This window comes from Protopterus annectens, chromosome 9.part0 (assembly GCF_019279795.1).
Source record: "Protopterus annectens isolate FY-2018-M chromosome 9.part0, PAN1.0, whole genome shotgun sequence".
Taxonomy (NCBI): Eukaryota; Metazoa; Chordata; order Ceratodontiformes; family Protopteridae; genus Protopterus; species Protopterus annectens.
The window spans coordinates 144,647,350-144,672,276 of NC_056743.1; the positions used below are offsets into that span (position 1 = coordinate 144,647,350).

General features: G+C 35.1%; 1 protein-coding gene across 1 annotated transcript in view; it reads right to left on the minus strand.

Moving 5' to 3' along the window:
* Positions 1–24,927, minus strand: part of LOC122810502 (SH3 and multiple ankyrin repeat domains protein 1-like) — a 4,213,494-nt gene that overhangs the window by 2,139,657 nt on the left and 2,048,910 nt on the right. The window contains exon 9 of the mRNA XM_044082083.1: positions 22,518–22,685. Coding sequence (XP_043938018.1) covers positions 22,518–22,685 — 168 coding nt within the window. The remainder of the gene's footprint in view (positions 1–22,517; positions 22,686–24,927) is intronic.

The following is a 24,927-nucleotide window of genomic DNA, read 5'->3' on the forward strand; positions in this document are numbered from 1 at the left end:
TTGCAAATTTGAAAACATGTCCTGGAAATTTGTCAACATGTTTAGCAAAAGCATTGTTCACCTTCTTTTTATTAGTATCATAAACATGTTGGCAGACTGGGTCTCCAAGTCTGTGTTCCATTTTTCCAATGTAGTATGCAGGACAAAGTTGGCAAACTGCAGCCTACACTACACCGCTAATGCAACAGTTTAAAGCAAATTGCACCTTAATAATAAAATATTTTAAACTGTTAACTTAATTTGGTCTTATTACTTCTGTACAATTCAATTTAACACAGTTCATTAGTTATGCTGGTTACTCTGAAGGATCTCTTGTTTATCTATTGGAGTAAGAATTTTGTTAATTCCATGTTTGATGTTAAAGTTTTATATTTATGATGTAATAATGTTGCATCTATTATTTTTGTATTTCCTTTTCTTATTAGTCCTGAATTATTTCTTAGTTTCCTAGTTATAAAAAGTCTTACCTTATTCATAATAAATTATTGCTTACGTTTTACCACCATATTTTGTGATGGGGAGAGTTACTGGGATCTAGACTAATTACTGGCATTGTTAAAAATTACTTATGCTTATATATATATATATATATATATATATATATAAATATCTATATGGGTCTACTTCATTTCACTAAAACACAGTTGCCTGCGCAGAATTCACTGAAAGCTCATTTCACTGAAAACTCATTTGACTGAAACTCATTTCGTTAAAAGTTATATATGGCCTTTTCCCCACTGTAGTGCAATCCTGGAGTAAAATAAGGGGTGTGGGGTTAGCCCCCACCCATTTTAAATGTTTAAAACCATATATATGGATACTTACAAGTCCAATGAATAAGTCTCTCCAGAAGAAAAATTATAACCAAACTATGTGGGGGATTATGCCCTCCACCCACCCTTACTTTATATACTAACTCCAGGATTGCACTACAGTGGGAATAGGCCATATATAACTTTCAATTAAATGAATTTCAGTCAAATACGTTTTCAGCGAAATGAGCTTACAACGAATTGTGCACAGGCAACTAAGTTTCAGTGAAATGAGTTTTCAGTGAACTCAAGTAGACCCATCTATATATGTATATATATATATATATATATATATATATATATATATATATATATATATGTGTGTGTGTGTGTGTGTGTGTGTATAGTTGTATGTGTGTATATATATATATATATATATATATATATATGTACACACATACAAACGCATGTATATATGGATTCAACTTTATTATCCTTAAACATTAATGGTTTAAATAATCCAAAGAAAAGATTGAACTTAAGATATTTAAAAAAAAACAAAGCACAAGTGGTCTTCCTTCAGGAAACTCGCTTTAAAACCACTGAAAGACTTCTTTGAAATCCTGGTAATGTTATAGCTCTTGCTCACTCTTCTTATAAGAGAGCAGGATTAATGATACTTTGGATTAGAAACACTGTTATTTACCAAACAGTCAAAGTATGAAAATCAAGAAGGTCTTTTCATCCTTGTTATTTTGAAGTTTAACAAGAGAATATGGACTTTGGTTAATATTAATTGGTTAACTGCTATGGGGAAAAATATTGCTTATACAACTTCTAGATCTCATCATCAACACTTATAAAGATAATTTAATATTAGGGGAGACCTTAATTGTATTCTGGACAATTCCAGTATTGCTACTAACTGATTATTAAGACTTTCTTCCAAGACAAAAAAAATGGATTGATTCTCTTAACTTACTTGATACATTTAATATGAAAAATACTAAATCTTTACTCTTTTCTCACCAGAGTTATAACAATGGCATCAAGCAAGAATAGATAGAATTTTAGTTTCTCAAGATTTGAAGTGTATAATTTTACATTTTATTATAACTCCATGTCCCAATAGGATCACAATGCCCTTTATCTTTAAGTTTCAAACTTATTTTAAATAATTATCCCTTTCAAATAGAATCCCAGCTTACATTACTAGAATTTAAGATTTCAAATCATGGTTATTTTCTGAATTACATCTTTTTCTTGAAACAACTATTACATCAGAGTTCAATACAGTTATGATTTGGGACTCCTTAAAAACTTTCATTTACTGTAGAATTCTTGGTATATGAATAAAATTAAAGAATGGGGTTCAGAACTGCAAAATATTCAGTCTCAACTTCTAAAAATCAAGTCCAAATTTTCCAAAAATATTAACTGTAATATAAAAAAATACAAGAATTAAATAAATATCTTGACGTTTTATCTCATAAATCAAACTTGGCAATGGAAGGACTAAAATGAGTTTCAATTCTTTATCACCTAAACATATGCATAATTTATCAATGAGAGTTAAAATGCATTCAGAAACAAATATTGTAAAAATAAGACAAGAAGCTACTAAAGAAAACCTGTCAGACATTGGAGACATTCTAGATGCTTTTAAATATCATTGTACTGTTCATAAATTTAGATTCTCTCAATATCAAAAAAATCCCAACATAATTAAAACTAAATTTCAATCACAAATCTCATATAAAGAAATTACAGATAAAATTAAAAAATCAATAGAGCTCCAGGAATAGATGGAATAATAGCAATCTATCAACTTTTTCTTCCTAACATATCATACTTTGATAAAACTTTCATTAAAATTCAATCACAAGGAAAGAGCCCACCTTCTTAGAGATATTCATTAATGAGACATATCCTTAAAAAGAAAAAAATCTTCAATTTTGTGGTTCTTACAGACCCAACTCTCTTCTAAATAATGATTATAAGATGTCCGTGTCTATTATTAATGATAGAATAAAGGAACCCTTAACTCATATAATTATGATAAAACATGTTTTATACTCATAATACAAGATTATTAAAACTTATTGATTTCTTAAATAAAGAAATTCTTAAAGAAAATGAATAAGTGTTGATAACTGGTTTAGATATAGAAAAGACATTTGGTTCACTACATTGGGATTATTTAAAGCTCAAAATTTATTCGACTTTCCCCTTCCTTTACTTTTCTTTTAAAAATATCAATAACAACTTAGCTTATGTTAAACAAGGTCATTTTACTTTGGAATCCATTTTTTCTAACCAAATGTTGTGTACAAGGTTGCCGTTTATATCTCCAATCTTATTTGCTGTTTGCTCTTGAAATCTTTGCTGTACTAATCTGAAATAACCTGAAAAATTAATGGTCTTGATCTATATAATCAATATGCTTCCGAAATTAAGTTATTTGCAGATGACATTTTATTAACATTACCCAAGTCAAGAGTAGCTCTCTCAGAATTGGAATCTTCTATAAATTTATTTCAATCTATTTATGGTCTTCATTTAATCAATCAAAATCTAAATGCATGATATTAAACAAAAAGAAAAAGTACTTCATAAAAACACATTACTGGGAAACAAATTCCCTTGATTATCGGTTCTTCTCAGTTCTGTAGAAGAGACAATAGGAACTAATTATAATATAAATATAATAAAAAAATACCACGGATAATAACCTTTTCATCTCCTTTGAAGACAGACTTTAGTTAATAAGAATGATTTTCCCCAAAATATAGCTCAACGCCCCATCTATTTTTTTCAAAAAACATATATTAATGGCACACACACACTCTTATTAAAATTCATTTGGTTCTCTAATAGAAATAAAATAGCTTTTCTTCATCACATCAAACCATGGGACCAGGGAGGGATTAATTTCCCAGATATTTAAACCTGTATCAGAGCTTCAATTTTTTAAATAAATTTGAACTGGGTAGATACAAATTATATTTCTAAGTGGAAATCTTTACATTTAACTATCTTATAAAATGATAATAAACTTGTGGCTAACTTTTCCTTAAAATACCACACTAATAAATTCTGGTACTCGCTCTGTTATATTACATGATATAGTATGTCTATATCTACAAAATTTTACTTTATAAACTCTATACATAATTTAAAAATATTCTTGCTAATGTTTAATTCCCCTTAGCATTTCATAAGAACATATTTATTTCTTGGGAAGCTTTATTAAAGAACTCAAAGTTAAAGAAATTCATCAACATATAAAAGATTTTGATTTGGACTGTCATGATTGGTTACTGATACTGCTACAAAGGGTGACAGCTCATTTGCATGATCTTTGCAAAATCCTTAGCAACCTATTTAAAAAAAAAATGAAACTAATAATTTATATGAACATATCTACAATAAATAAAGTTCAAAATTATATAAAATCATAATGAAATACAAGAGAACACCATAAGATAAATACTAGAGTCGGGCCATATTTCTTGTTTGTCTTATGAGAATAAATCTTATTTTTTCATCCAAACTTGCATCTTGGTCACAATATTTGAGTATATTTACCTGGAAAGGTTTGCATAGAGCATTCCTAACTCCAAATCAAATAAGCTAAGTTTGGTAAAACTAAGAATATTTCTTGTTCGAGATGCATGCAAGAATGTACAGCTGATTGGTTTCACATTTTCTATATAAAGTGCATTGTTAAAACAAGTCTGGTGCGACTTCGATGATTTTTTTAAAGCTTTGTTTTTGCACTCATTTTCATTAGCAAAATATTTAATTTTATTTAATGCTAATGATGGATATGCTTTGAACAAGTATAACCTTTCTCTACTTTGGACTATACTTGTGGTTACAAGAAAAAGTATAACCAGGAAATGGAAATCTGCTGCTCAACCAATTTTTAAAGACTTTGTTTTACCTTTTTTTTTTAAGGAAATGGCTCTTAAGGAAACCAAAGTTAAAGAATACCAGATCAATCCTAAACTTTTCATCAACAATCCTTGGAAGAAAGTGATATCTCTCATTGACATTCTCCAGCTAGATCACAAACCAAAAAGAATCACTGTTCCAATGTTCACCAAAACACCAAAAATACAGAACAGATGGAAGAGGCACAAATCCGTAATCCACACAAATTCCTTTATTAAAACGACTCTTCAGTCCAATAAAACGCAGAAACAATAAGTTTGACTATACAGTCCACAAACGCGATTACACCAGCACTGCGTTTTCATTTAAACCACTTCATCAGATGGAGACAAATGCATACCTACACAAAAAACACTCCTTATATATATTCATCAAAATAATTAAACAATTAGTTATTCTCCAGCTAGATCCTAACTCTATTTATCTATGAATGTAATATCCAAGTCTTTTTCAGGCCATTGTACATATTGTATATTGTTTATTTTGGTTAAAAGTATTTCTACTAGTTATTATACTTTTAAAATGTATTAACTCATTACCTTAATGGGAAAATAAAAAATTCTTTGAGTTAAAAAAAAAAAAGATCACCGTTGTTTTTGTGGGGTTATAACAGTGTGGTCATTATTTCTTTAACTTCTTTCACATAATCATACATCACTGGTATGTGCACATCACTATAGCTTATGTAGGAACAGTCTAGAAGCAACAGACTAATACATAACTGTGATCATTTTTTTCCTCTTTCCTCACAATCACATATCAGAATAGCATACAGATGGCTACCTTTGTGAGGTAGGGGTAAGTTGGCATATTGTAGATAAACATCTGTGATCAACAAGTAAATAATATCCTATTATATTTAATTTGTTGGTTGGATACACAAATGGAAGCTGCCTTTTAGGGATGGGGGTGAAGAGGCAAGCTGTATGATGTGTGACATCAGCAACCTAGAATATATGACTGGGGCCATTTATTCATTCACTTTTCATCTCAATCTGTCATCAGAGGGGCACACAAAAGGTGACCTTTTTTTTCTTTTGACATGGAGATAGACATTATCCTAAGATATGAATTTTTGCAAGCAAGTATCTTCTCATTTTATTGGTAACTTTTTTTTAATCAACCTTGATCATTAAGCCTTGTGCACATCTTATTTCTTCATTGAAAGAGAAGTAGGACTTGCTTACTTTAGTTAGTCATGATTTTTGTCCGGGCCATAATTGCAACAAAAAAATGGGAGGTATCTCTAAAATGTACCTCAAAGCATCTAGAATCCCATGGTTTCTGAGGCCCAAGCATCCTCTTGACTCTCAGCATAATTTTATTATTTCCTTAGTTATTACACTGCAGTCTTGGCCATTTAAGGAGCAGTGAAGGGGTGCAGGAAGAACATGTAGAATAAGAATGAATTTCTTTAACCAGAATTTTTGTTCAGGCCAGATTTGTCTCAAAAGGTTTGGGGAAAAAAACTCTAAAATGCAACTGAGACTATCTAGAACCCAATGGTTTGGAGGTTGAGCTCTCTGGCTTAACTTGACTATTTCCTCCTGATTTGAAGTAGGCAACACCAAACCAGGAGAAATATCAAACCAAAGAACAAAACTAGAACTCAGGCTCAAAGGCAACTCAAAGTGGTTTTAAAGATATAGTTTCTTTTAAACCTTGGTATTTTTCTGCCTCGAATCTAGAAATCATTTGTAAGCGGCATGTTCATTGTGCTGATTCACTAATTATGGTGCAGTTGTGGACAGGACATACTGAAGCAATGCTGGAAAAATCTGAAGTGTACAACAAAGCATGAAAAACAAGAAGAAAGTTATCTAAATGGTGTGGCAAGGCCAGGATTGGGGGAATTAGGGGTGCACTGTGAGAGGTGGGGCAATAGATAGCAGGAGGTCCATGAAATCCTTTTTCAAGTGTTTCATTCCACCATAGGCCACATACAAGGTACTCAGTACTGACAGGGTCTGCCCCATTTAAGGACATCTCACAGCTCATCAAAAATGTTTTTTTATTCTCTATAAAACACTTTATAACACTATAGAGCCTATACAAGAAAACAACATGCAATTTTCTTGGTTTTGTCAGATTTCTGGTATACTACTCTCATTCTGATTTTATCTTCCTTTACTACTACATAATGTATACCAGGTTGCATAATAGTGTTAAACATACCCTTGCAGGCACTACTTAAGCTGCTTAAGTTCAGCTACTGGTTTTGAGTAATAGATTGCAGTGGTGATGCCCATTCATAAGTGGTCTTACAATTGACCTGGGTAGCTGAAGTCCTAACAGCATTACAAGCTTCATGTGCAAAATCATGGAGTGTATTATAACTAACCTCAAACTGTGATATCTAGACTCTTATTTAACTTGACCCCTAACAGTTTGGCTTTGTGAAGTGTAGATCATGTGTACTTAACCTGGTTAACATCTTCAAAAGAGTTAAAGAGGCTGTGGAGGTGGTGGCCATGCAGTGCAGTTGATGTTTGGTGAAGGACTTCCAACACCATTCCCAACGCTGGCATCCTGCAAAACCTGCTTTAAAAACTGACCTATTTTTGGTATGATGGAAAACAAGCTGTCTAAAAGACAGACCCCCCCCATAGTGCAAGTTTCAGATGCCTCATTAGAAAGCGTGAACTTAACCAGTGGTGTCCCCTTTGGGGCTCAGTGCTGAGACCTCTCCTTTTTGGTATTTACTTCTCAGATCATCAATTAGAAAGCCAAGACCTCTGGTTTAAACTCTACTAAATGAACTCTCCCTAACAAACCCCTGGTGTACTAAAAATGATCCCGAAGTAAATGCTAAAAAGTGTAGTGTCAGTTTTGGTAGACAGCCCTTCCCCTCATCATACTGTTTAGACAGCACACTACTACAAAGGGACCTACAAACCTGGGCTAATAGCTCCCTTTTTTTGGCCATCATGTGACAGCAGTTGTCAGGAAATCCTTTTATTTATCCCACCTAATTTCCGAGGGAATGTCGGCATGGCCTAAAGAGGAAATCAGTCCCATACAGTCAGCATTGATCAGGCAAATTATCAAGCACATCATCCCCCTTTGTGATGTAACTCACTAAACATATCAAACAATCAGAAAGACCTCAAAGGCTCCTAACCAATAAAATCACAGGCCTAAATCCCTCAGCTACTCAAAGAGGAGACGGGAACTTTTTTCCCCTTAACTGTCAAAGACGTTTGAGGGGAGATCGGTCTTGCTTACTGCACCATTACATACCCAGTTGTCTTGTTGTGTCTATTTTGCCACGTCTAATATCTACACCAATTTTAGAACCAGGGACTTAAATCTTCACCAACGGATAAATACAGTGCAGTGAAGAGACATGCTTATAGAGCAGCATCTCCTATACCTTTGGAATAAACTTCTACTATATGTCAAGCATTGCAATTCACTATCTTACTTTAAACATAAACTAGTGACTGAACGTGTACCCACATATTTACTCTGGGTTTTACACTGGTATGCCTCTCCTGGAGAGAGGAAATACTGCCCTGAGAAAGGGGTACTGGTAAGGTGTGAATGGTCATAAGATTTGTTAGCCGTGGAATATCTACAAATCTTCTTATATCTTACTACTAAAGCTTGCTAGGAAATCTCTGCCTACACCCATAATGATCATTTTGGCTTTGTCCATAATTAAGCAAAAGTTGAGAGGTATACAGAGGATTATAGTCACTAATGCCAGATATTAAAATTTCATACCTCTATTGTTCAGAAAACACATGTTGATGGAAAACTTGTGTTAAAATTTTAAATTAATAAATAATAGTTAAAAACTGTCCCTTATTTTGAGCCTTCGTTCCCTTGTTATTTTCAGCTTTATCCACAATTCTTGATGAAAGAACTTGCTCGGTGTATGTCTCAGAAATATCCACATAGGCATTTCCATGGTAACCATGTACTCAGATCTGTCTGAGCTTACAGTTACCTGGGAAATACCCTGTGTAACTGCTACTCTAGCAATAGTATGAGGGCACATTGGACATCTGTTTAAAGTGTGTGGGGGAGTGGGCTCTCGCCCTATGGTTCCGACACCCATGCCCTTGATTTTGGAACAAGATTCTAGTATACAGATGAATTCAGCAAAAACAAAAAAGCAGAGTACACTCTGTCAACTTTAGTATTTTAATAACACCAACAAACAATAGCAGCAAAGGTCTTTTTTCAATGCAGAGAAAACTCTTAACAGCCACATTTTACACTATCAAGCAACCTCTCAAAAACTAAAATTAAGTCAGGATAAAGCATTATTAGAATACTCTAAAATAATATTTTTTTGCTATATTTGGATTTATTCTGTAGAGCACTTTAGTATCCTGTACCTTTGGAATACACTTCTACTTCATGTCAAGGATTGCAATTCACTACCTTACTTTAAACATAAAGTAGTGACTGAATGTGTCCTCCCATATTTCTCTGGGTTTTACACTGGTATGCCTCTCCTGGAGAGGGGAAGTACTGCCTGAGGAAGGGGTACTGGTAAGGCATAAATGGTCATAAGATTTGTTATCTGTGGAATATCTACAAATCTAAACTCTTCTTATGGCTTACAACTATAGCTTGCCAGGAAATCTCTGCCTATACCCATAATGATCCTGAATAGCATAAAATGTGTAAGAGAATTAATGAATAATTACATACAAAAAAATTATTACTACATTGCAAGTCAGTCTAGCTCTAGTGAAATGCACCTCTATGGAGAATTCTGCCTAAAGTAGACTATCAGACAGGAGAATTAAAGTCTATTCTGGTACTCAGTGGGTGAAAAGCAATAAACATCCAGGTCTTCACTACTTAATAAAATTAAACTTTCCTCATGGAACATAACATTTATAACCTAGCCTCTTTACTGCTATTGATCCCAGGTTGTATCGGAAAAGTGTAAATAGATGAATCCACATACATGGTAACTAACAGCAAGTGATTAATCACTCAAACTGTCCAGAACTTTGTAGAATATCCCTGACTTTGCCTCATATTTTTGCCTAGTCCCATGTAAAATATTCCTGATCTCTTACCTCTGAACTCTGCAAAATATGACAGAATGTTCAGATTATTGCCTCATATTTTTGTCTGTACCTCATAAAATCTACTGTTTTCTGGCAAACCACTGAGATCTGTGCTCACTAAATAATGAGGCAGTTTAGTCTGAGATGTTTTGAGATATTTTGATGTGAGATATCATTCAGAAAATGTATGTTTATGAAAAATCTGTTATTCTAGTAGCTTTCATAATTAAGCAAAGTTGAGCGGTATGCAGAGGATTGCAGTCACTAATACCAAAATTTTATACCTCTATTGTTCAGAAAATGCATGTTGATGGAAAGCTTGTTGCGTTAAAATTTTAAATGAATAAATAGTTAAAAACTGTCCCTTATTTTAAGCCTTCATTCTCTTGTTAATTTTGACTATCTACAATTCTTGATGAAAGAACTTGATCTCAGAAAATCCCGCATACGCATTCCCATGGTAACCATGCACTCAGATCTGCCTGAGCTTGCAGTTACCTGAGAAATATCATGTGCAACTGCTACTCTAGCGATAGTATGAGGGCACCAAACAAATAACCCAACAAGGACACCCACTAATAACGAAAAAATAAAAAATACAAACAGTGCAAACTTAAAAAAAAATGCTTTATTACCACTGGAGCATTTGAATAATGGGTTCTCTCAAAAAACTAAGCGCATTCACCAGTCTCTTAGGCTTCATCAGAGTCAATGAGAGCACACCACAGCACCAAATAAATATACATTTAAATTGACCATTAACCAATCATTTATCCCACTATCAAAATCCCGATTTGCAATTTACATAAATAATTCATGAATCACATCATTGCACCCTCCCTAAAATATTTAAACATTCATCCATATAATATATTTCTATACATATATAAAACAAACATTCAAAATACAGTAAAATTACTACCACATATTACACCATGTTTAATTAATACTTAATTTATTGCACAATCCCTAAATATATTCCGCTTTTTGTTTTAGGATAGGCATAACAGATATATTATCATTAAGACCTGGGGGTGTAGTGGCATTTAACCTTACTTGCCAACTATATTCGTTTTCTTCCACCCTCATTCTATCATTACCACCTCTATCACTAGGACTAATTTTATCTATTACAAAAAAGATGATTTTTTTTTTAAATTCTGACAACTTTTAATATGAGTATAAAGGGCATTATGTTCATCCTTTCTCTTTATTGCTCTAATATGTTCTGATATTCTGTCCTTGAATCTTCTGACAGTTTTGCCCACGTAGAAGCCTGAACATACTGTACATGTTGCGATGTATACCACCGTATACCACCAGTGTCTTATTACAGCAGCATCTACCTGGGCAAGCTATCATCCTCTCATATCCTTGGACAGAAACATAATGCCCATCATTAATAAATTTGCAGTTCCTGCACACCCCACATTTATACATTAATGATCTTTGTATTTGTTTCTTTGGTCTTTCTATAATGTTTTTTTTATATTTTTCCCCCTACTAAATGCTTCTTTAGGGAACATACATAGCTTTTTTTTATTTTCCTCAGAGATGCACAAAAGCCACATTCTATTAATTGTCTCAATAATGTCAGGCGCTTGATTATTATATCTCAAAATAAGTGCCTCACTTTCTGGCTTCTGTTTTTGTCCCTGTCCTTTAAACTCATGCCCCCAAAGAATAGGTGGAAACCTTGTATTTCTATTACTTAATACCTCATTATGTATTCTCAAGAGCAATTTCAGAGGGTATCCCCTCTCAAGGAACATCCCTATTAATTTATACATTTCATTTTGGTATAAATCATTGTCACTCACCAATCGAGACAGTCTAACCATCTGCCCTTTGACTACACTTTTTCTCTGTAAAAAGGGGTGGCAACTCCCAAAATGTAAAAGGGAGTTACTGTATGTCTCCTTTCTATATATTATTGCTCTGTAAACCCACCTCTGTTTTTATAATTTTAATGTCCAAAAAATTCACCGTATTAGCATGCCAGTGGCTCATAAATCTAAAAAAGGGGGCAGTGTGATTCAAATACTCAACAAATATATAAGCATCATTTTCACTTCCTTTTCAGAGGATAAGAATATCATCCAAAAATCTGTTATATAATTCAATGTTGTCCTTGTATACAGACTGAGAGATAAATAAATCTTCCCAATAGTATAACACCAAGTTGGCAAATCCCGGAGAACACCTGGCTCCCATGATAACTCCAGACATCTGATGGAACAGTTCACCTTCAAATAGGATAAAGTTATTCTTCAATACAATTTCCATCAGATCCACCAGAACATTAATTTTTGTCATGTTTAACTTCCTACTTTTATATAATCTTTCCCTAAAATATGCCAACCCCTCAACATGTGGGATAGTAGTATATAAGTTTTCTACATCAATGGTTAAAACTGAAAATTCTTCATTCATATTCACATTTTTCAACCACTCTAAACAGTACCATGAGTCTCTAAGAATATGTGCTATGTCCCTTAATACTTCTTTGGTCCCAAAGTCCATATATGCAGCAAGAGGTTCAGTCTTTGAACCCCCCGCTGCAACAATAGTTCTAAAAGGGGGGTTGTAAATATTTTGTGGATCTTGGGGATAACAAAGATGACTGGGATTCTTGGGTGGTCTACTTTAAGAAAATTAAACACAATCTCATTAATCGCTACCTGGAAAAGAGCATCCCTTTATCTGTTGTTTGCTTTGAATGCATGTTCCTGCTCTCATTGTTTGCACTTTATTTTAACAATATTCTAGTTTAATAACTTTGCTTTTCTTTTCAGTGATTACATGAAGTCTTTAGTCTCTCACCCTTTCGGCTGGGATGTTAACTTGCAATGACATGGTGATGTTTCCCTGACAGGAGAATATCAGAGGCAGTGAGTGTATACTTTTTTGCAGCAAGTTTTGGCCTCCTTCTTCTGTGCTTGTGTGACCAAACAGTTATACTATTTAAATAGCAGGGGTCACAAGGGTACTGTACCTGTAAAAACAATGCGTTAATGTGTCTTGTTTTTTTATGTCTCTGTGTGTTTTGTCTTGTTGACTTCAGTACGAGGGTATTTCTATCTATATACAGATATATAAAAAAACTGTCTTATAGTGACGGACTGTTGTAGGACATGATGATTTGAGATATTATTTTTCTAGATGACTGAGAGTCACTTAATGCTCCTGCAGAGACATTGGGTTCATCTGCCATGAGACTGTCAGAATGCAGATAACATGTCATATGAAAGGGGAAACTGGTTGAGGACAGTGAAAAATATATACTATAAAGTCTTATCTGACATTGTATAAAATACTGGGATGACTGCAAACAGAAAAAAACATTTTTTATGGGGTAATGAGAAAAATAAAGGTATCTATATACTGTAAATAAAATGATTCAGAGTAATTACTGGAGAACATAAAGCAGAGTATATTTTTCCTGAATATTTGGTCTAAAGTGACAATCTTAGAAATGCTCTTGACCTGGGGTAGATGAATATAAGAGAATTATGATAACTGCACGTGAAAGAAGAAAATACTATATGATTTCTTGTAAAAATATACTACGATACATCAGCCAGAGAAAAAAAACTGCTCTCAGTTTAAGTCTGCCCTGATTCTGAAAGACCTGCTCTCAGTGTAACTAACTTACTTCTGTTTAAGGCCTGTCTAAAAACAGGCTTACACAGAGGGCTATTTCAAAAGTCCTGCTCTGATTATAAGTGGTGATTTACAATGAAGGCAGGCCTTTTGGAATCAGATACACTAAGGTTGCTTAGCTGTTCTGTAAACCTTACATAAAGGGTAATCTAGTCACATTATTACTGTCATGAATTCACAAATTGTAAAATATGTGGTGGCCCAATAAAAGCTATTACATCTTTTCTTTGAGTTCCAGTGCCTTTGGGTTTTCTGTTTGAGGACTAGCATGATCGTTTTTAAATTTTCCTGTCTTGAATTCAGTCACCTTTCCCAAAGAACTGTAAATGAAGTCAATTAGACCTTTAAGAAAATTAAGGATGGTTTTACTCTGGAGCCAAATTTGGCTTCCTTGGATGTCATAACTTTGGCACTTCCTGTCGATTCTCTATTTATAACATGGACTCTGTGAATCACCAGAGCTGAGTGAAAAATTGTCCAAACTACCATTAGCCTTAACAAAAGTGAAACAAATAAAGTACAAATTTGTTATTCTGTCTGCCTTAATCTCTGGTCTGATCTCGTTAACTCATGTCTCTCAGAAAATCACTGAATCATTTATTATAACAGATTTTTCTAAAAGGCCACAGTAGAATATTCCAACCTACAACTCTTCTCATAAGCACTAAAAAGGGGGAATATGGGCAATTAAATCAATATTAAAGTTAACTTTATTAACCATTCTAAAGTCTTCAACTTTCTGTCAGAGACAAGTGCAGTATTAACCCTCTAAACAGGTATGAAGAAGCCATGGCAGATGTCAGATGCTATGCAGTGTAAGTTTTGGTGTCTTGTCCATTGTTTGCATATTTTTAGTTTACTGGTCAATGGGTGAGTAGCTCTATAGGCATATAGCTCAGTAGCAAAGCTAGGGAGAGGCGAGTGGGGCAGCTGCTTTTGGCACAGAGTGTTGCGGCATGATCATCCCATCACAATCTCTCTTTAAAGCAATACCAGCTTTTAAAAGTTCGTATTGCATTTCGCTGTAGTGCTCTGTGCATGGTCTAAAAAACCTTTTTCTTTAAACCAATCAAGTGCTGTAGAATAAAATATTGATGTCATATATGTATATATATATATATATATATATATATATACGGGCCTACCTGAAAACACTGAACACTGTCAACGCCGACAATGAGATAACAGACACCAGAAGATTGACAACGGATATGACAGATGATTGAAAATCCCAACGCTGAGAACACCGGCATGTTAAGGTAAGTGTGAGATAGTGACGGACGTTAGGGTCAGGGTGCGGGTAAGGTAAGTGTGCAATAGTGACAGACTTTAAGGTTGGGGCGGGTTAAGTGAATTAGGGTTAGGGCGTGGGTTAGGTGAGTGTGCGATAGTGACGGACCTTAGGGTTAGGGTTTGGGTTAAGGTTAGTGCATAGATAGTTGTGTATGTAAGGTTTAGTGTAGGTTTGTAAGGTTTTTGGTGTGCTTGTGTTGTGTGTGTGTTTTACGGAAAAGGTATTTGTTTTGTTTTGCTGATTGTCGGGATTGTGGTTTGTCGGGCATGTGAAGTTTCGTGTTTTTGAACTTTCAATTTTGTGGTGTCGGTTATCTCGTTGTTGGTGCTTTTGCATGTCGGTGTTTATATATATATATATATATATATATATATATATATATATATATATATAGAGCTCCCCATCACAAGATTGAATGGATGGAAGCTCGAAATTCATAATCTTGAGACCAGAATCTCGAACTTCCATTCACTCGAAATTGTGAATGGGAGCCTTAGGTTTAAAAAAATAGAGAGTTAACTTACCTTATTGCATGGGGGCCAGGTCCCCCTGTACCCTAGCAGTTTATATGTGAATGTTCCGTGACAGTACTATAGCAGAGGGATGGAAAATCTTCCGTTTTGCACTTATGTGTATAGCGCAGAATGGGAGATTTCCCTTTCCCTCACTATAGTGCGATCTTGGAGTAGGTATATTTAAGTGGGGGGTGTGGGGGTCACAGACCCCCCATGTGAGGGGTGCAGAGGGGTGAAGCCCCCCTGCGAAAACATTTGAAAGGTGTTAATTTTTTTTTGTCTGTTTCAAATGTTCGAGTTTCTCTAAATTCGAGATGCTGGTTTCGAGTCTATGAATTTGGAGTTTACAGATATTCAATCATATGAAGGGGAACCATATATATATATATATATATATATATATATATATATATATATATATATATATATATATATATATATATATATATAAAATGCATGTAGTGAGTGAAGATGAAAAATTACTTCACTGACAAATATGGAAAAAGTTGTCCTAGAAAACCTGTTTGGGAATCATTCATGTATTTAGGTTGTTGTTTGTCTTTCGGCTTTTACCCAGTAAGGGGTAGCAACAGCGGAACTCCGGTCCGTTAATGATTGGCAGTAGATTTTTACGAAATGCCGAGGTGCCAGCTCGACGCCCAACCTTCAACAAAGGCACATATTTAGGTAATTTCATATATAACTCACTATGAACTGAAACACTAAATTTTTTGTCTCAGAGAAGACTGTTACTGACAAAACGTAAAAAGCCACACTGAGGCCAAAACTACTCTGTCACTGGCAAAATATCTCTCTTCTAAAGATGATTGTCACTGTTGAAGTTACACCTTGTCCCCATGTGCAAAAAATGGAAAAAGGGTTTGAGAATGACTTGATTGATATATAGATACATTTCACATGTTTTATAAGGAAGCCTAAAGCAGTAGTAGCTGTAGCCATTCTTCTGAAGGACAAGCTCAGCAGAAGATGGGGTTCAAGCTAGTGAATGGTATTAGATAACAGACTAACACACATTTATTAACTCTTGCTACCAACAGAGCATGAGTCGGGCAGGCAATAACTTTCCATATTTCCTGTGTCATTAATAAATGTTTATCTACCTTGGATGCCTTTCTGAAAAATGTGGCTGTCCTTATGAATGAGGAAAGGTTGTTAAAGATATTTAACATGGAGAGTTAAAGCAAAAAAAAGACATTTTAAGGCTAGAGACATCACATAATCCTTTGAGAACCTGCTGTCCTTTACAACTAGCACATGAGTAACTTCCTGACCAGATTTCCAGAAGCATTCAAGAAGTTACATTTGAAATGCCTCAAGATTCCATTGGATAAAGTAGAAGTACAGCATTTGGTCAATCAACAACTGACCACAGCTGAGTGTAGTAGGTTTTATCAAAAGCGGAACCATTTACATCACTGTAGGGAAACGCAGCTTATTACACGGGGTTAAACTTTTAGAATGCTGACGACAATCTGAAACAATTTAGGACTGTCCAAACTAAACTCTTTCTAGGGTAGGAGAATAGTGTATTTTACTCTTCAAATTTTGTTTCCCAACTGTTTTGCAAACATCAGAACTTAGCAAACTGAGATTTTGTGTGTGTGTGTGCGTGTGTGTGTGGGGGGGGGGGTGATAGGTGGGAACTAGGGTCTTCTTTTTGGCATTAGATTCCAGTATTGTGCAGTAAGAGATCTTTCACTTGACTGAAACAACCAAATGAATATGACATCCATTTATTTGACTCCATGTCCTTTGCATGCACTGTGGCTAGACATACACTTTGTCAAAGTGAGATTAATAACGCCTTGCTTTAATGAATATGACATACAGAAGAATTCACAACTGAGGATTGATTTTTCTGAGCGGAAACTATGTATCCATTTCCTGAAGGTGGTGAGCAGCATGGCTATATTCTTCAAGAGTTATATAACATCACTTTAAGTTGCCTTGTTGCACTCATTACAGTCATATTGGTGCAATCTGGAACATATCTCAGTACTCACAGACTATTGCAGTTGGGGCAGTATCTTTCTATGTGACTCTCAAGTATAGTGATCTAGGAATTGAGTACATTAGTTGTATGTATGTATGTTGGGGCTCTGTACCTTACAGAAGCACTGCTATGTTTTATTCTGAAAGCAGTGTGTCCGCACGTGTTGGTGCATGGTGCCAACGTGCTCAGAAATCATTGCACTGGGACACTCCTTTTTCACTGAGAGACAGATTAATCTCAAAGTTAATTAATTTGTATGTTATAGGAAGATTGTTTCTCTATAGAAAATGTAAAAATGCATAAGCCTGTATGAAGTCTGTAAATTCAGTGAAAGATCTGGTGACGTTAACAGCAGTACCCACAGCAAGAAGCTATGTTTTGTTTTTCAGTAATGTAAACCCAGTTTACGTGAAGCAGTGCAAAACTCCCAGAAAATGTAAATAACAGTGCAAAGGTTCCTGCAGATCCAGACAAATCCAAGTTATGTGATCAATGTAGGGATTCAAAAATATACCTGTCCAAATAGGTACCAACATTCCAGTCCAGTGGTGTATGGTTTCTCAATGTATAATTCTTAAGTATAGTGTGAGACATGAAGTTAAATCAAACTAGGAAACAGTGTAACATATATTTTATGACTTATTAACAACACAGTAAAATAGCAACAACCCCAAATTAAATGTTCCCGGTTAACATTTAGTTACCTCATCACAACTTGAAAATAAACAAACAGGACAGACAGACATATACATAAACGCATGCATAGGTAAAATGATACATGCCAAAAACTGACATCTCTGCAGTAAACTAGTCAGGACAAGGAAGCCATTGATTGAAGGAATGAACATGAAACAAGCTAACAGGTTGCTTCTCATCCTTTTGAGATTCCAATATCTGACTCTTCAATTCCTAGAAGTATGTATGAATCCTTACCAACTACTAGAATACATACGTTTAATTAACATAATCCCTCCCAACATGTCTCCTCTTTTGTATTCTGCTGTTCTGATGCAGCTTTCAGGATCTTGTGGATGATTATTCTCGGAATAAACTGGACATCTGGCACAGTAAGCATACTGGATAGTTAAGACCAATGAAGAGTCTGATGCAGTACTTGCCTTTCTTCACATTTCCCACAATGCCTTATCAATTCAATAAAAAGCAAGTAGCATGAAAAAACATTTTGCATAGAGGTCCAGGATTCAGTTTTATACCATTAGTTATGATTAAAGTACTGGAGACAATTAAAGCACTTAGAAAAGTGATCTAACTGTCCTGTAAGTAAAGATCTTTAGAAACAGATACCTCTCATAGCACTTAGAAAGAGGGAAGGGTGGTGAAGCTAATCGTGCAATTCTAGGTCATCATATAAGAAAGGTGGCAAAATTAATATCTATAATATATAGTATTCAAAATGTGTCAATATATTCAAATACATCAGCTCATGTTTTTCGTTTCCTTATATTCTGGCTAGTCATTTTTTAAATAATGTAGTTAATATTTATAAATTCAAAATTTAAAGAAGCTAAAAAAAATCTTAATGAGGGTAAATCAATTTCACTAATTTCTGAACAGATATTAATCTTTATCACTCTCAGAACTTGCAAATAAAAGATGATTAAAGTAATACAGCCCTTGCATCTGTGCAGAAAAGACATCTAGGAATATTCTTTGAGCAACAAGCTTTACCCTAACAGATACAGACCCCACCCAAACACACACACACACACACACACACACACACACACACACACACACACACACACACACACACACACACACACTACCAAATATAAAAAACCCTACAACAACATATGCATACAAATTCACCCAAGGGGCGTGAGGAGATGTCAGTTCTCAAACTTATATACATTTGTCCAAATATTTCCCTAAATTCTACCTATAATACAAAATCTCTGCAAACTCCAGCAAATATTTATTGCTTTAGCTGGTGAAAGGAAGCATCATAGCTCACCTTCAAAAATAGTATAGTGGACTTCGGTTACTGTCAAAGCTGTCCGAAAATTAAATTATCTAATATTTATATTACTGGATTATGGTTACTGTCCCCTCCTAGCCCCCAAAGTACTTATGAGACCCACATCTTAATCCCTTAGATCAACAAATTCAGACACATCCCTCATTATGGAGGCCTCCATATAATGAAGCACTAGGAGAACAATCCTTGAAAAGATATCCATGCAACACGGAATGTTCCACCATGCAACACGGAATGTTCCACCTCAAGATGTAAGCGGTATTAAAAAGTACCTAGCATTCAGACAAAAGTTCTTACAGCACTTGTGACCAGAACGTCAATATGTCCGTTGTTATGGTCTATACAGATGCAATATTCTGTTCCTAAAAGTGTAAATGTAGTCTAATTACATTACTGTAGAAATCCCCCTGCAATCCTTATGATTCATGAAAATACTGTGTGTTACGCATAAATATTTATACAGTGTAACCTTAATAATGGCATACTGTTTTCAACTAACACCTCTTTCAGGTCTGCTGTTAATGTATCTGCAGCAACAGCATAAAACGTTCAACTATTTATTCTTTCACCTGTTGGTTCATCTTTTCAGGGCAAAAGCACATTTGTCAGTCTTATGTTAGCATTACAGTGAAAGTCAATAAAATACTGTTTCTCTGCAGTCAAGAGAGAAATGGCATAGATTCTGTCAAAACTGCAGTCAAATGTCCTTTTTCCCTGAACTGATTTGAACCAGCACATTTGTAATTCAAAGTGGCATTTTCATCAAATGTAACTTTATGCAATCACACAGGCAGGTTGGATGGATAACGGATACCTTTGCTAACCTGCTGGGAAATATTTTGTTTTCACTCATCGGGTTGTAGCATCTAACTAGAGCAGATGGACTGTTAGGCACTCTCATTTACCCTTTTTATGCTTTTGCTGAAGAAAAATCAAATGCAGAATTTAAATTGACAGTAGCATATAAATAATCATGAATTCTGGAAGTTGCTTACATGCAAAGATAATGGAGCACTTACTCCAATTACATATAATGTGTTGACTAGAATTATGACTATTCTAAACAGTATGAGAGTGAAAGTAATATCGCACACAAATATCATGAAGAAAAGTGAAAACATTTTGGATTAATAGACACGAACATTTAAATAATGTTTAACCAACTTCTGCAAATAGCTCCTTTGTGGAAGATACTTCCACTTCCCCTCCATGACACAGTCATTAATTATTGCAAGTTATCAGACAGCCGTGCTGGCATAGAGAAATGAAGCCCTGACAATGGATTAAGCGACTGGAGTTGTTGGCGACTTGTTGGAGCTGGTAGGGGAGATCGGATGCTCCTAATGGGATGGATGTGCTTACTGAACGCTGGTGAAAACTAAGACTCACAGAGGCCAATAACCTGCGACCTAGGATCTGGAATGGGCATGTCCTCATGGGCTATATTTAATTACTGACCAGCCTACCGTGCAAAACATGTGCATGCTGGGGTAGAGTATAGAAAAATATTGTCACTTATATATGTGATGCTGCTGACTATGATTTCCACCCAACTGCTGTCTTACTGACCACCAGCAGTGGCATCAGTAAGGCAGGATAATACAAGTCAAAACACACTCTTCCCCGTTCAGTTCTCTCCCGTTTGCTACCAAGGGTTGCATAACCAGGGGGGCATGTACTGGTCCAGCAGGGGCAAGGAATAAAAAAAATACAGGCATATTGCCAACCACCTAAAGCCCTTATGCTTGACCATAGTGAAGCCCTTTTTCTGGCTAGTCACTCCTCTGACCTACATTCCTACTTTCTAAATATTCTTACTTTATTAACTCAGATGTTAAACTTTCTACTAACTGCATTCCAGACTCACTGTCATTATTATTCTGCTCAGCACAGGAGTTCTTGTTACATGTGTCAAAACAACATTTGTCAAAAATGACCATACACCCTATACATTTTTTTATAACATCAACTAATTCACTTTTCTGTGCAATAATCAGGTATCTTAAACTCGTAGCTCACAAGCCTCAAGCCGCCTTGACATAAGCACAATTCCTGGTGAGGGCAGCTACTAAACTACATTCATAGGTGCACTGATGGAATTTCTTTTCATTTTTGAGACTGTAACCCTTGGCTGACAATGGCAGTTCTCATACAGCCATCGTGGTCATTTAACTTGAGACTCTTGCATGTATGGTTTCAAATCTGAATTCAGCGCTTCATATGATATTGTACTGGATCCTTGTACAATAGAGAATGACATCTGTTTCCACTGAGTCCATCTCAATTAGCATACCATACAAAGCAGAATTTTACTAGACTTTGCATAGCCAGATGTCACTAAGTTACTTGACTGCTCATAGAGGGGTATAATCAGAGGGTGACACCTTTTTTCATTAGTCTTCTCCTCAGCCACTTTGCCACTCATTACATCACCTCCAACTTACCCCTGATAGTACACATATTTTCTTGTACAGTGTCCTTGATGTAACATATCTGCCCAATGGGCAGTCAGGTATACTAAATGTTCCTTTCCTCTTACATAATCATTGTATATATTTTGCTGTCATTAACAGTGTGTCATGATTTTCAAATCATGTAATATTAGGTACAAAACATATCAAATAGGAAGAATCCTCAAAGAAACTTGGCAATACCCCACTGTTCATTTACTGCCTTCGGAAAATATGGTCTTTATTGTATCCTTTTCTTTCCTATCCATCTTCTGGGTCTTTACCAAAATAACTATTGAGGGTCCTACAACTATGTACCCCATCATCAAAGCTAGTTTCCCATGTGATATAGAGAGAAGAGCCTGATTAAAGATGGAGTGAGTCAAATTCATCCTCTACTATCAGAAGGACTTTAGTTTCACTCCAAATGTAGAATTATATCATTATTGTGTTGCAAGACTGCTATTTTGGGTAGGCCTTCTGTTATCCAAATTCCCCAATAACTGCATTTGAGACAGTTTTCTGGCTGATCTACAGAATTTTTTTAATACATGAAAGAAAAAAATCTAAGTCTATTATATTTTAATAATCAAGAAAATAGAAAATATGTCTTCAGAGTCTGGAAAGATTCATTTTGTAAAATCTGCTTAAAACAAAAGATTAAATTCTCAAATGTCATGATGGCATACCTTTCAAAAGGTTAAAATGCAACCAGGAATCAATAAACAAAAATATAATATTCCAATATTATAAATCTGTAGTAATCAACAATGAGCAAATGAAGATATCAGCATTTTCAGAGCTCATCATCTGCCTGTTTATTTGACATAAGATATTTACCTGATGGATTTCTTGCCATGCATTTTCATCCTTGCAGCTGATAGTGGCATGTTCATGAAGTAAGAGCTCACAACAGTAAGGGTCTCCTCCCACCATTGTTGTGTGATAGAGTGCTGTCAATCCACGGCTGTCTTTATAATCAGGGGATGCGCCAAGTTCTAAAAGTGTCTGTAACAGGAAAGTATTAAAAAAAAAAATTTAACAAAAGGAATGGTAGTTTTAACTTGGAAAATATAAGTTTTACAAATACAAGTTGCAAAAAAATCTTAATGCCATTCTGTTTAAAAAATGTTTGCAAAAACAAATGAAGGACTGAAACTTTACTATTCAGGTACAGAGCAGTCTCTAGATACTCTACAAAGATGGTTTACGCTATGTTAAAAAGAAAGTTATCTGCAAGGAAAGGTACCTGACCATAGGCAGTTGTCAATTTTGTCAATCATGCGATCTTCACAAAGAGCACTACCTAAGGGTTCTTTGATTCATTCTCTGAGAATTCACGGAGCACAGTTCAGTGTCAGTGGGAAGTCAAAATGGTTTCCTGGTACCCTGGGGGTCCAAGACAGCAAACTGATTCTGGACGGGACACAACAGGTCATTACAGACACATGCGCACAATTTGCAAACAAGTTACACATACACCTACAGTATCAATTTGGAGGAGTGCCAGGTCAGTTTTTGACCTATGGAGAGAACAGCACAGCAAATGACAAAAGCACATGGAAATGCAGGAGGACATGATAAAGTTGCCACACAAGGCATTTCAGCCATGAACCAACCTAGAGAACAGTGGTGTTAACAACAGTTCCACTGTGCCAAATAGAGACTGAGCAATGGTTGTACATACAAGAATAAGTAATGGTTTGGGGACAGCCAATGCTGTTGGGTGATGGCCTTAAGGTGTTTTCACCAGTAAGCACTTTTTTATATTACAAAACAAATGGAAGCATACGATGGACTTACTTGTCACTTAGTTTAACTGTGCAAATTGATGCACAATATGGTTCACACTGTACTTTTCATGACTTCATTATCTGAGGTTTGGAGCTCATAAAAGTATAATGGAAACCGTTATATCCAGAGAGGGCTTCATATGTGTAAATATCCTTTCTTTTACCAAGCAAGATTGCAGACAGGTATGCCAGTTTTACATTTGTGTAACTATACTAGTGTGGCTTTGTACTCAGATTCTGCTCACCTAACTGGATCATATGAAAATTAGCATTACCAAATTAGACTGAGATTTACATTTTTTATTTATATAACACAGAAAATTACAGTGATTTACAATGGCTGAATTTCGTTTTCCACAGTTACAATTCAATAATCTACTGAAAGTTCCTGAAAATGTCACAATGATTTAATCATTTTACAGACAGATATCTATATTCATTCTTCAGCTATAGTGCGCTTGCCAGAGCATTTGTATTCCAGGTTTAACTTCAGCAGTTTGTTTTGTCTAGTTGTTTGTATGTATGCAAGTAAGTTGCATCCACCACATCCTCTACAAATGTGACGCATAGCCCTCTAATGCCTCCTGCAGATATTTTTCCCATATATGCATATGTGTGTATGTGTTTCTGTCTGTGTGTATTTTTAATTAATCCTGTTTCATCTGTCATATTCCTGCCTTATCATATCAGAAACTTCTCGAAACATATGTCCTGTATCATTTCTTATAATGTAATAGTGGGTTTGTGTTTTTCTTTTCTTTTTTTGCTTTGAGTGGGGAGTTGAATGCATTCATAAGTACTGAAATACCTTTCATCTTATTTGGCCCTTATAACTTCATATGCAATCATAAGTAAGGCGTGATTACTTTAAACATTTTCTTTCTTTTTTTTTGGGCAAGGCTGGATTAGAACAGAAGAATGTGATTAGTTCATTAATCAGAACAATGAACTTTCTCTAACGAAAAAGTAATTAATGGGGACACAACAAGGGAGGGAGATTTTCTTTAGAGCTCTTATTGATCACTATAAAGCCCTGGAGTTCCAGTGCATCACTCAGAGCTAATGTAGTTAAATAAAGGGGAATGTGCAAGGGAACCCCTGTTGATGGGTCTGAAAATCACAGCATTGTAGCTGTAATGAAAATATATAATGAGAATGTTAGATACTGAAGTTGAGAAAACCAAAAGATTGTAAGTATGATTTAGTGCCAGCAAGAAAAAGCTGTCTCCTTTGGAATCTAAAAAAAATGCAATATATACAAAAATAAGTGCTTACCTTGAAGTCTGCACAAACACCCTATATCATGATGGAAGTGATTTAGAAGGGTTATCAGGCACTGTCAGAGGGTGGATTTGAGGAGTTCTGATTTATTTGAGGTGAAACAAAGGTTGCATCTTTGGTCCTGTGTGTACATAACAGATTTGGAAATGCAGGGACTACTGGCATGGTCTCTGCAT